Genomic DNA, 13425 nt, shown 5'->3' on the forward strand with positions numbered 1-13425 from the left:
GTTGGTATTTGGATCGGGATTGCATTGTATTTGTAAATTGCTTTGGGTAGAATTGTCATTTTCACAATGTTGAGTCTGCCTGTCCATGAGCATGGTATGTTGGAAATACATTACCTTTTTACTTCTGTTTCTGTCAATCATTATAGAAAACTTGTAATTTTATTTAAGCTGCTATTCAAATTGGGACATTGTAGACTCAACATATGGGCAGAAAACCTAAACACCATTTCATTATACATGGGTATCAGTTGGTGACAATATAATGTTGTTGATGCTGTGTCAACAAGCTATTGAGTTGTTTCAAGTCATCACAATCACATTATAATACAAAGTGTTGACATTCATAGAGTGGAAGTGATTTGGAGACCTATAACTGCTGTTTGAGCCCAGGCATAACAAACCAGTGCCAAAGAACTCCTGGTGCAACAGATGCACTGCTGGTGAAGTATGTGCTGAAGTTCTTTTTGCTCAATCTGTTAAAATCAATACAGTAGAGGAGACAGAAAATTTAGTGTGACTCTACCATGAAAACAAATGTAATAGCAATAGCAAGTTAGCAAAATCAGCTTTCCATTAGAGTCTGTCATAAACCAAAACCAAACACATAGCAAACCTATAGGACAGGGTAGAACTGCCCCATAGATTCCAAGGAGGCTGGTGGATTCAGACTGCTGACCTTTTGGTTAGCAGCCAGATTCTTAACCACTGCACCACCAGGGCTCCAAGTCTGTTACAGGGAAACTAAAATGTTATATTAACAAATTGCTTATAATAAAAATTAATTTTTGATTTGTGGAGCCAGATGTGCTCTTGTAGCCTTTTTTGGGAGTGGAGGGGTAACTGAGCACTCTTATCTGTCCAGAGTAGTGTTTTGTATAGTGTTGGAAGTCTCATCCTTTATTGAATTAGCAAGGAATTACCTGAACATTAAATAAGCTCCCAGTGATTTGGGATAGATTTCTTAGAGTATCTCTGGCCTCTCATGCAGATTAACATTGAAGATGCTTGCTAAAAATTGTTAATGAAATTGGAAGACCAACCCAAAACCTGTTGCCGGTAGAGTTGATTCCAACTCATAGCAGATTAGAACTGCCTCAATAGGGTTTCCAAGGCTCCAAATCTTTATGGAAGCATAATGCCACATGTTTCTCCCTTGGAGCAGCTAGTGGGTTTGAACCGCCGACCTTTCAGTCAGCAGCCAAGTGCTTAACCACTGTACCACCAGGGCTCCTTAAATTGGAAGAGATTGTCTTAACAGCAGGATCCATCAGAAGAGTCCACAAAACATCAGGATCTCAAGACTGTCATCTTCTGGAAATCATCTTGCCTACATCTATGTATTCTAAAGCATCATATATTATTCAGTTATTGAAGCCCAACTGGATACCAGGAGATACAGTAGTCCCCTCTTATCCACAGGGAATACATTCCAAGACCCTCAGTGGATGTCTGAAACTGTGGATAGTACTGAACCCTATATATACTATGTTTTTTAATATAGATACATACCTATGTTAAAGTTATGAATTAGGCATACCAAAAAACCCAAATCAAATCCATTGCTGTCGAGTTGATTGTGACTCATAGTGACCCTATAGGACAGAGTAGAACTGCCCTGTAACGTTTCCAAGGAGCAGCTGGTGGATTCACACTACCGACCTTTTGGTTAGCAGCCGTAGCTCTTAACCACTATGTCAACAGGGTTTCCAAATTAGGCATAATAAGAGATTAATAACTAATAATAAAATAGAACAATTAAAAGAATTATTACAGTAATTTCACTTCTGGGATGAAGCACTGGTAGAACCATTCCATAAACAAGATGGCTGTCACCCATGGTTACTTGAACACAAACACTGCAATATCACGACAGTCCATCTGATAACCAAGACAGCTACTAAGTGACTGTATGGGCAGGTAGTGTATACACAGTGGATACACTGGACAAAGGATGATTCACCATGTCCCTTGAGGGACAGAGTGGGATGGCTCGAGATTTCAGCATACTACTGAGAACATAGCTAAATTTCAAACTTCTGAATTGTTTATTTCTGGAATTTTCCATTTAATGTGGAATCACAATAAATTCCTGTCACCTATCACCCTACTTTTGATCACTTAACCTCTTCTGCTTCTTCTTTTCCAGTGTTTCAATTCAACCATTTTCATGTGTCAGGTCATTACAAAAACATTGTGTCAAATGTTAGCAAAACCAATTTTTTAAAAAAGGAAATGACTTATGATGCATTTTATATTTAAAAATGTTGACTTCAGTGTACTAGATGATTAATTATCAGTGCCTATTGCCCAAGAAAAGACTTTTAAACTTAATGGTGTAATTCTTTTGACATTCTTGCTGCACAGTATTTCTTAATAGCTTAAGGAAATTTTTACTTTGGCAGAAACCATACACATCCATAGCTTCCTCAAGATTGAGTTGTGTGTGTGTGTGTGTGCATGCATGCATGCCTGCCCTTAACCTATTTTCCTAATAGTTAAACTATTGATCAAGTTCAGTGCTTTTGTAAGTAACAATGTAATGAGCCCATCATAAACGTCATCATTCCTGATCAGGTTTGTCATCAGAGTTGTTTATTGATATTGAAACATGGGTTGCTTCAGAATAAATGATATATATTGGTTCATCTCTATTTATTGAAAATGTAGGCTGAAAGATTCTTTAGTTCCTAGCATATAATTTGATTTATAAACCCGCTTAGCAGTTACATACTGGCTGGGTCTGAATTTGGGCTATAGTTGAATAAGGAATAGTTGTCAATTTGTACCAGCTTGAGACACGGCAATGGGTTTGGTTTTTTGCTTTGAGATTAAGGTGCAAGATGCTAGGTCTCATTAAATCTAGTGTCTGCACACTGATTGTTAACCTTGACACCCCATGTTTCCTCCTTTCCTCCATTTTTCTCTTCCTTTCTCTCCCTTTTCTCTTTATCCTTCTCCATCTCTGCCTCTCCTCATTCTTTTCTCTTCTTTAGTGATTATCGTAACTTTTGGAGTAAGAGTACAGCAAGGTGATTGCATGATTCACTCAAGGAGATCCATTTAGTAGTTATAAACATTTTAGCCTACAGCTATAGAGAATCACTAAAGCCGTCATTTGGGAGTCATTTTCTATTTCGCTATTGTAATTTCCAGTTATCAAGCAGTTGTTCATTTTATAGCTTGGCAATCTAATCTGCTTGTTAAGATGACCAAAGTAACAGTGATACTTGCAGCTTTAATGCATCTGTGCCCATCTGATTTATGGTTGATTTAGGCCTAATTAATAAGAAAAACTCTGGTTTGATGCTGTATGAGATGAGAGCTGGTCTACCACAATATTTATAAGCCGTTAGCAGGAAAACTGCCTACCTGGAGATGTGTGTAGTAGTAGCTTACTTCTCTTGCATGTGTTTTCTTTCTTCAGTGTTTTTTTCCATTCAACCATTTTCCAATTTATATTACTAACCAGGAAGCTCTTATAGGAATCCTTTAGGAGGTTGGGGTTGAAAAATCAGCTCTTAAATGGGAGTGGTTTCTTTATAAAAAAAAAACAAAAACCAAACCCACTGCTGTCGAGTCGACTCATAGTGACCCTATAGGATAGAGCGGAACTGCCCAACAGGGTTTCCAGGGAGTGCCTGGTAGATTCGAACTGCTGACTTTTTGGTTAATAGCCATAGCTCTTAACCACTATGCCACCAGGGTTTCCTAGTTTCTGTTTAGGATGTTTTAAATCATTAGGTGCTGAAGGGCATTTACTTTTTCCTTAAGTATAGTTTGATTCATTGTGTCCTTATGTAACCCAGTAGGCAGACTATCTTAAATTTTCTTCTGTTTGGATGGTGTTCTTTGCAGTGTCTTCTCAGTATAGCTCTTTGGCCATTAAAGGGGGGTAGATAACCAGTTAGTCTCTGGAGGTTATGGGGGAGGAGGAAGTTCTTGGGCTTGGGTTTCTTCAATGTGGAGAGGGAGTCCATCTTCAGGAACCTCAGTTACTTAGCTGGTAGAGAAAGCACTGCATGGATTATTCAGGGCAAGTACAGAAAAGACTAATATGAATACAATGTCAGTATTTTGGTACTGGCTGGCAGGAAGTTTTCATTGCTGAATATTCTTGGTAAAAATTCGGAGATTCTTTTGGATGTATCAAGCATTTAAATGTTTTTCAATTAATATTTTTTTTGTGAGTGTATGTGGCAGGGGTAGGGAGAGGAAATTTTTTTTTATTCTGATAATAATGTAGATAGGAAAAGGTTGTACTATAAAGCCGGTGTGTTTATGACTGTTTTCCATAGCCACAGTCCTTTCCATAAATGCAGAAATGCTTGAGGATTTTAGAGTTTCGGCTTGTTTTTTTCTGATGTGATCCACCCCCCTCCTTGGAATGGGTAAGTCTGTGGAGACAAACTGACCACACTGTGGAGCATTCCAGGGTGAAGCAGGCCTCCCTGGAACTTCGATTCTTTATCACACTCCCAGGGGAGTTCATTTTGAGTTGCTGGTACTAGCAGCTGCAGCATGATATTTCCCAATCCCAGGTCCTCTTATTGATGGGTGGGAGGCAGTGGGATTGCTGTTTAAGAAATTTTATTATCTTTAGAAGGGAAGAATTTATTACAGGGGTTTTCTTAGATGATCTCTTTCATGTGGGTTAAGACTTTTGAGCTCTGAATGTCCAAGCTGCTTAGAGGTTCTAAGTTGTTCTCAACTGGGAGGTGGTACTGCCATTCTCAAAGGGTATTTGGACATATATGGGGGTATTTCTTCTTGTCCAAGTCCTGGGGGATGGGCACTACTGGCATTTAGCAGGTGGGGGCCAGGGTTGCTATAATCCTGTTTTGCCCAGGACAGTTTTGCAAGATGAATAATTATCCCACCCTAAATGCCAATGGTGTCCTCTTAAAAACCCTGAGAAGTGTGGCTTTGTTTAATCGTCTGCTGGTATGAACTGCCTGTCAGCCTGGTTGCAGGGGTAGGAGGTGCTTACTGAAAAGTAAATGGTGTAAGCAACTGGGCAGGAGGGGAAGGGGAGAAAGGCAGGTAGCTAGTGGTTAACTGAAAATGGAGAAAAGTAGCTCAGTTAGAAAAGATGGTAACATAAATTTCCCATTTCCTAGACTCGAGAGGCTACTCTGATAGTTGTTGTTAGGTGCCATTGAGTCAGTTCCAACTCATAGACACCCTGTGTACAACAGAACAAAACACTCCCTGGTCCTGTGCCATGCTTACAGTCATTGCTATGTTTGAGCCTATTGCTGCAGCAACTATGCCAATCCATCTCATCTTCCTGTTTTTCACTGACCCTCTGCTTTACCAAGTGCGATGTCCTTCCCCAGAGACTGGTCCCTCCCGATAACATGTCCTAAGTACCTGAGATGAAGTCTCGCCATCCTTGCTTCTAATGAGCATTCTGGCTGTACCTCTTCCAAGACAGTTTTGTTCCTTCTTCTGGCAGTCCGTGGTATATTCAATATTCTTTGCCAACACCGTAATTCAAAGATGTCAATTCTTTGGTCTTCCTTATTCGTTATCTATCTGTCGCACGCATTATGAGGTGATTGAAAATACCATGGCTTGGGTCAGGTACACCTTAGTACTGAAAGTTAAATCTTTGCTTTTAACACTTTAAAGAGTTTTTTGGCAGCAGATTTGCCCAGTGCAATATGTCATTTAATTTCTTGACTGCTGCTTCCATGGGTGTTGATTGTGAATCCGAGTGAAATGAAATCCTTGACAATTTCAGTATTTTCTCCATTTATCATGGTGTTGCTTATTGGTCCAGTTGTGAGGATTTTTATTTTCTTTATGTTGAGGTGTAATCCATATTGAAGGCTGTAGTCTTTGATCTTCATCAGTAAGTGCTTCAAGTCCTCTTGCTTTCAGCAAGCAAAGTTGTGGCATCTGCATATTGCAGGTTATTAATGAGTCTTCCTCCAATCCTGATGCTGCATTCTTCTTTGTATAGTCCAGAAACTTTATCTTGATTACTAAGCAAATATTTAAGCAGTCTGGTCACTGTGGGTTGGAATCGACTTGATGGCAAGGGGTTTGGTTTTTAACGAGTTTTTGGTATCAACTGACTGTTTTGAGGACTGGCTGAATTCTGTGGGCTGTATGTTCAGATGAGGGGGGTTGGGTAGCGGGACTAGGATACCTTTGGCAGCACTGGGCATTCTGGGGAACCTGGTAGCAATTCGCAACGTAGATGGAGGTGCTTTGGATCAGGCCCGGACCAGCTGGAGGGCCTGCAAGGTGAGATCCACCTCTGCTGGCAGCCTCCTGGGTAAGGTTCTGGGGAATGAAGTAGAGCCATCCTAGCACAGGCTTGTTACCGACCCAGAGTAACCTTTGGTTTTAACAGTTACTGGTGCGAATCATCTTTAAACCCTTCTCCCTCCAGTTTCTCCTTTACACACATTTGATCATGCCACTCTTTTGCTTGGCATTCAAGGCCCTTTGCTCTCCAAGAAGTTCCTTCCCCGTGGGCCATGGAGGCCTGCTCATTAGGCCTTGAAAAGGCTGCCTCTGCTCCTTAACCCCTTAAGTTGTTTCCACCCTACACTAAGCCTGGTCCCTCCCTCCACCCGCCCACCCAAATCCTGCTCATCCTCAAAGGCCCTGTGCAGTGTCATTCTCCTGCTTGAAGATCTCTGACCAGTTTAGCCCATGGTATTATTTCCCAAACACCCCTGAGACCAGTTGATTTTTATCGTCTCTGCTGCTTATTTGGAACAAATCGCCTACTTCGTACAGCATAGCTTTGGAGTCAGACTGCTTAGGTGTGAATCGTGATTCCACCAATTACTAGCTGTGAGATTTGGTCAAGCCTCAGTTTCTTCATCTGTGAAGTGGGGCTACTAATATTGTTGTTGTTAGGATAAGTGAAATAATGTATAGAAAACAGAATTGTCATTTTTTTTTTGTGGGAAGTGAGATAATGAAAAGAGGACTCTCACAGATCATGGGTCTGAGTCAGACTTTGACATTTTTTACCTGTGTGACGTTGGGAGAAGTTGGTTAATGTCCCTGAGACTCATTATTCCTTCTATTAAATAAGCATACGTTTCACATCATAAGTTTCATAGAGGATTCAATCGATGTATGTAAGGCTTTATATGTTGCCTGGCACATAGTGGATGTTCATTAAGTAACAGTTATTGTTGCATGGCTATTTAATTTATAATGTATAGCTAACTTTTGCCCTTAATTAGCTTGTAAACTCTATGAAAACAAGGACCATGTTTTATCATTTTTTCTTCTGGTATCTTCCAGAACATTGTGTTCTTTTAGTTCTTTCTTTCTTCTTCTTTTCTTTTTTTTTTGTGGTTAAATGATGTGCCTACATGGTCACTCATCAGTTGACTTTGGATTTTGGCCCAAAGTCCTTGACTTCTTGAAACATCCTCTTGATGTTGTTTTACTCTAACAAAACATCAGAGTTCTGAAACAATAATTTGGAAAAAGCAGTCGACTCAGTGATTTGTAAAGTGGATTGAAAAAACAAAATAATTCCAGCTACCTATTTGGTAGTCTATTTTGAAAACCAGGAAGCTGAAACATGGCAGAGAAAGAGTAGTAGGTTGGTTTGTTGTGCATGTCTTGTTTCAGTTCCATCAGCTGAGTCTTCAATTCCATCAGTTGACATTAGGCAGGACAGGGTCCCCCACACAATTTGTTACCCTTGCTGTCATGGCTAGAGTATAAAGTTTTGGAAATAAGCAAGGGACCCTAAACCTTCAAAGGGTGTCTGGTCTTGTTGGTGAGGGTAAGGTGTAGGAATTGTAGTAAACCAACACCCAACTTATAAACATCAGAAGCATGTCTATTAATACAAAGGGAATAACAAATATGGAAATACAGAAAAAGTGAAGTAAAAAATTATGGAAGAATTAAGGAATTACCTTTTAAAATTTCTTTGAGTTCAGAGAAGGTAGGACTATTAACATGATTAGCTGTGTATGTTTTTTAAAAGAGCACATGTATCTCCTCATAGACCAAGTGTCTGAAAGGATCAGCAGATGTTAAGAGGATCTAGCATGGAAATAGAATTTGCCATATAAATTACCTTACTCCGTTAACTTTGGACAATGCTCCATTGACTATGACTTGCCGTTCTCTACTAGAAAGAGAATTCATGGGACTGAAAAGGAACTCTTATAGGCAAAAGTTAAAGAATGAATCTGTTTTTAATATGACTTGTTAATGTTTTTCTTAAGAATTCTGGATATTCCTTTTATTCCCAATTCCAGATTTTATTTTCTTTCTATAGATTTAAGATTGTGAACTTCTATTTAAAGTCTCATTGTTTGTCCTGATATATAGCCCTAGTGTATAATGGTCCCAACAGACTGAATTTTACAAAGGGGAAGCATCATTACGTGAATGTGCACTGACTATCCCATGCATGCCCAGCGCTATGCTAGAGGCTGTAGAGGATAAAGAAGTGTGTGCTCAATCCAGTGCTGTCCCCTGCCCTGGAAGACAAACAAAGGACTTTCCCCCTCCACTATCTGTTACTCTAATATCTTATCTTAACACATTCTTCGTCTAACACTTAGACCAGGAAGCTTGGGATATGGCTATTTATGAAGAAAGGATTACTTTTGTTTTTTTCCAGGTTTGGGGATCTAGAAGTTTGGAAAACAAGTTTATCCCCAGCTCTAGATAAATTCTCCTGAAGAGGTCAAAACTCTTCTTTGATTTCCCTGCATTGCTTTTGATTGTCCAAGAATATTTAAGTGCAATGCTAGTTGCCAGTTAGACTTCTTTCCCTTCTCCAACCTGTGTATAAGCACCATAGGTTCCACACTAGCTTGATTAATTAACTCAATTAATGTTGACAGCAACTTTGGAAAAAATCAAATCTTCAAATTTTGAATTTGGTGGAATAAAATTTTTCTTTGATCAAAGGGAACATAAATTAATGCTCAATATAACATAGATGCTGGAATCAGACTTCCAGGTTGAAACCCTCGCTTTGCACATACTTGCTCTGTGACCTTGGATGAGTTACTAAGCTATGTTGTGCCTCAATTTATTTGTAAATGTTCATAATAATGACATCTAATCTCACGGGGTTGTTGTGAAGATTAAATGAGTTGATGTTGGCAAAGTGCGTAGAACAGAGTGTGCATAAAAGCACCATATGAGTATATTTTTTTAAATCTTTGCACATTAATTATGATTCTTGGGAAAGGCAGGGGCTAGTGCTGGGGAAGGCAGGGTGTTCATTTGGTTCTGGTGGTTCCTTGTCAATGGCTGTCTGGTTCCTAATAAGGTTTTCATTTTACTGTGGGTTATGATGTTTTCCTCCTTGGTTTTTATTTGCAGGAGAGTTATGAAAATACTTGTTTGAAAAATTAGCTTTCTGTTAAAGCAGGATTGATTGAGTCTGAGTGTTTAGAGATAATGTATTTAAAAAAGTTTTAAATTTTACTCTTTAAAATATTTATCCTTTAAACTTAGTGGTTGACTCCAGTGTACTAACTTATTTTATTTTTTTCATTCAAATTATTAAACAATAAAGTGTAGATAATATCTAGTGACCTTTGGGGAGGTAGTGAGTGAAGGCTACTTAAAACACTCAGAAAATGCTTATTCACACGCACGCACGCACGCACGCACGCACACACGCCCACGCACACCCTTTAAGTTGATTCTGACTCGTAGTAGACCCATGAATCAAGGCACCTGCAATTGTTGTCAGACTCAATCTATGCCTTTTCACCAGCTGTTTGTTTTTAAACAGCACATACTCCCTTTATAACAGAATGAACGACAGGATTCTGACACCAGAGGCGCATGGAGGCCACCCAGCAATGATAAAGTATCCGTTTGTTTTTTCTGGGGAGAAATTTCCAAACAACCATCCTTTGGGAGTTATAACAGGCTTGGAGGTACTATTGAAAAGGTGAATTTGACAAATGAATTATGGTAGATCTATTGATAAATTGGATAAATTTGGTTTGATATATTACTTTAGATAACTGATTTGGGAAATCAATTGTGAAAAATACTAATTATAAAGAGTTACTTATTTGCAAAATTTCCCTTATTGATTTCTTTTTTTTTTTTTTATGTGATTTTAAATAATTGACTTTGAAGTGTTTTAAAAAATGACTTTTGGGTATCTATTTTATGTTTTTTTCATGATGTATTGAACGTCACATTTTAGCAAAAACAATCACAACCTCAAAATTTGACTTGTAATAGAAGTTACTTAAGAAACAACATTAATTACAGATATTTTCAAAAGAGACAATATATTGTTCTGAGAATTTTCTTCTGTATACTCCCTTTCTAAATTTATGCTATTCTTTTTCCCATAATAATGTGAAGCTATTTGTAGGTGAACTGACCTTTAGATTGTTATAAGTTTTCAATCAGAAGTTTTTAGATACTAAAGGAGACATATGTACTGAATTTACAAATGTATTACATTGGATTACTAGCAATAGACCTAATTGATAAAAGTGATTTAACATATGTTGTGTTAATAGCTAAACCTCCAAAGCCCCTAATCTCCCGTGGAAATATTGCTTTGTAGAATAAAATCCAATGAGAAGTTCTGGGATTCCAGAGTGAATTTGTACATTCCTGAGGGGCATTTTTGCAAGGGAGGTTGTTGTGTTTTAAAGGTAGTTGATAAGAGACCTGCACCACCAACCCCAGACCTGCACCACCAACCACCATCATGCATTAGTCTATAGAAGGTATTTGGGTGTACGTACTCCTGTACCACTCGGTACCACCATTTAGCCAAGGGAAGTTTCTGACCATTTGCAGCATACATTATAAATCAGGATGTCACTACCAGACAATCAGATTTGAACATTCCGTGAACAAAGTAGCCTATATCCCCTAGGAATAGATCACTTAACTCTGTTTATGTCATGCTGTTGATATGCCTGCATTTACACAAGTCAGGATAGCACATTGTTTATTTATTTTAGGAGTAGGTAATTGATCTGTATATTTACCTTATTTTGAGTTAACTAGCCAAAAATTGAAATGAGTAATTTAACATGATTGCTTAAATACATTGGGAAAATAGTTATTCTTCCAACCCTGAAAATTACTCCTCTACCACCTTGGGTTTTGTGAAAGACTAATTTTGAGTCTTCTCCAAGTTGTGCTGGTGTTGGCTGCTCTCAAATTTTCTCAAATTTTCTTATTTGGCACATAACGCTGGGGGAGGTCACTGGCCAGATATTTAGGGAAGCTCAGAGGATTTCCAACTGCCAACTTAGTCCCCTAGGGAAACCCAAGGAAATTGCTGGATATATTTGTTGAATGAAATGAACTTGTTTAAGTTAGATTCTAGCATCACCAGGACGACTTGATGATGTGGCAACCTTTGGTGCCAAGTTTGTGCACTCTAGCTGGTTACAGGAGATTTTTTTTTCCTGTTTTTTATTATTTGCACAGATGAGCTTACAGATCTGGCATCTTACAAATTATTATTTTTTAAAGCCAAAGTATTAGCCCAAATCTGGGAATGAAGGGCTATAACTTGATATGTATGATTTAATAATAAAAGCCACTTAAAAAAATATAGAGTGGGGAAGTAGAAAAAAGCACAGTCAAGGAAATGAAGTTACTCATGATGTTTTCACTTAAAGACAATCACTGTTAACATTCTGTTCTTTTTCTGTGTGTGTGTTTTTTTTTCCCTTCATATATGACATTATAGGTAAAATTTTGTCTCCTTATCTTCATTATATTATGTTATAAATATTTCTCCAAAACATTTGGAAAGTCTTTGTAACTATTTCTAATATGTTGATAAATATAACAAAATATAATTATTTTCCTATTATTGGATAATTAGGGGGTTTGCAATTTCCATTATTATAAATAATGTTGTGATGAAAATCTTTATACATACATCTTTGACTAGTTCACTGATTAGTTCCTTAGAAAAAAATAACTAGAAATAAAAACACTGAGTTGACCCATCTGCACATGGGAACCTGCTTAGTTCCTGATCCCCCATCACCATGTCACCTTCCCCAACCAAGGCCACTTCTCTCAGCCACTCAGAGTGTAACTGATTCAAGAGCTGTAAGTCAAATCATAAACCTTCGTAATCATGGAAATCTCTCTCCTTGGCACAAACATCTGAATAAATAAATATTTTAAAAAGCAAGGTAAGGAGCACTGGTGGTGCAATGGTTAAGCACTCAGCTGCTAACCGAAAGTTGGTGGTTCAAACCCACCCACTGTCTCCTTAGGAGAAAGTCTTGGCAATCTGCTTCTGTAAAGATTATAGCCAAGAAAACCTTATGGGGGGCAGTTCTCTGTCACATGGGGTCACTATGAGTCAAAATTAACTGGACAGCTCCTAACAACACAACAACAAAAGCAGGTTGCATATTGTCAGGTTGTTTCCAGATTTTCAGATGGTTACATCAATGTACACTGTTATCAGCTATGTATGAAAATGACCTTCTTACTGCTGACCCCCAAACAGAGAATATTGACTTTATAAAAATGTTTTTCTAATTTTGTAACATTTAACATTCCTTCAATTAATAATTAATTGGATGGTTTCGTGTTCCTCATAAGTTTGTATTTCTTCTTCAGTGAAAGTCTGTATAGCGTAAGTTTTTACTGTTTTCCTGTTGCTTGTTGTCTTGCAGAATGTGACAGTCAACACTTCCGCTGTGGAAATGGGCGTTGTATACCTGTAACCTGGAGGTGTGATAGGACCGGAGACTGTATCGATAACACAGATGAAATTGGCTGCCGTAAGTGGGGAGGGGCCAGGACAAAAACTGAGAAGAGCTTCACAGTGGTTTCTTCTGTAACAGAGAAAGAGCTGTGCCTTTAGTGATAGAGCCAGGACTGGGCCCAAGACTTTTGAGGTCTCTATGGTTGAATAAAGAACCGAGGGTATTAATAGTTATGTTTTTCCCTTTTTAGGTAGAGATTCAGTTCACATTCGTTTCTGTCTTGCCTTTATCCCATGACCATGAACTGGATATGGAAACAAATTTGGGGAAGGTTATCTAAGCCTGTAAGCAACTGTATCTGTTTAAGTCACCCTGGAAATTTAGTGCACTAAGAGGAACAAACAAAAATAATGATATCCAAACTACTGTGGTTTGTAACTAAAGAAGGAATCTATTTTTATATAAAGAATGCAGTGCAACTTGTGTGGGTTATCATAAAGAGATCACAGAATTGGCCAGTGTGGCTTTATGTTTAAAAAAAATTTCTAGTTAAAAAGTATGATAGTATAGTAACTCAGGAGGCTTGGTGGTACAGTGGTTAAGAGCTCAGCTGCTAACCAAAAGGTTGACGGTTTGACTGCACCAGCCGCTGCTTGGAAACCCTATGGGGTAGCTCCTACTCTGTTCTATAGGGTTGCTATAAGTCGACGGCAACGGGTTTGGTTTCAGTTACAGGTATAGTAACTCAACA

The 13425-nt window shown here is 38.4% G+C and overlaps 1 protein-coding gene across 1 annotated transcript in view; it reads left to right on the plus strand.

The window, feature by feature from the left end:
• LRP2 (LDL receptor related protein 2) overlaps positions 1-13425 on the plus strand; it is a 153320-nt gene that overhangs the window by 9231 nt on the left and 130664 nt on the right. Inside the window, exon 2 of the mRNA XM_012555290.1 lies at positions 12642-12749. Within this exon, the coding sequence (XP_012410744.1) occupies positions 12642-12749 (108 nt within the window). The remainder of the gene's footprint in view (positions 1-12641; positions 12750-13425) is intronic.

Source organism: Trichechus manatus, unplaced genomic scaffold (assembly GCF_000243295.1).
Source record: "Trichechus manatus latirostris isolate Lorelei unplaced genomic scaffold, TriManLat1.0 scaffold00037, whole genome shotgun sequence".
Classification (NCBI taxonomy): domain Eukaryota; kingdom Metazoa; phylum Chordata; class Mammalia; order Sirenia; family Trichechidae; genus Trichechus; species Trichechus manatus.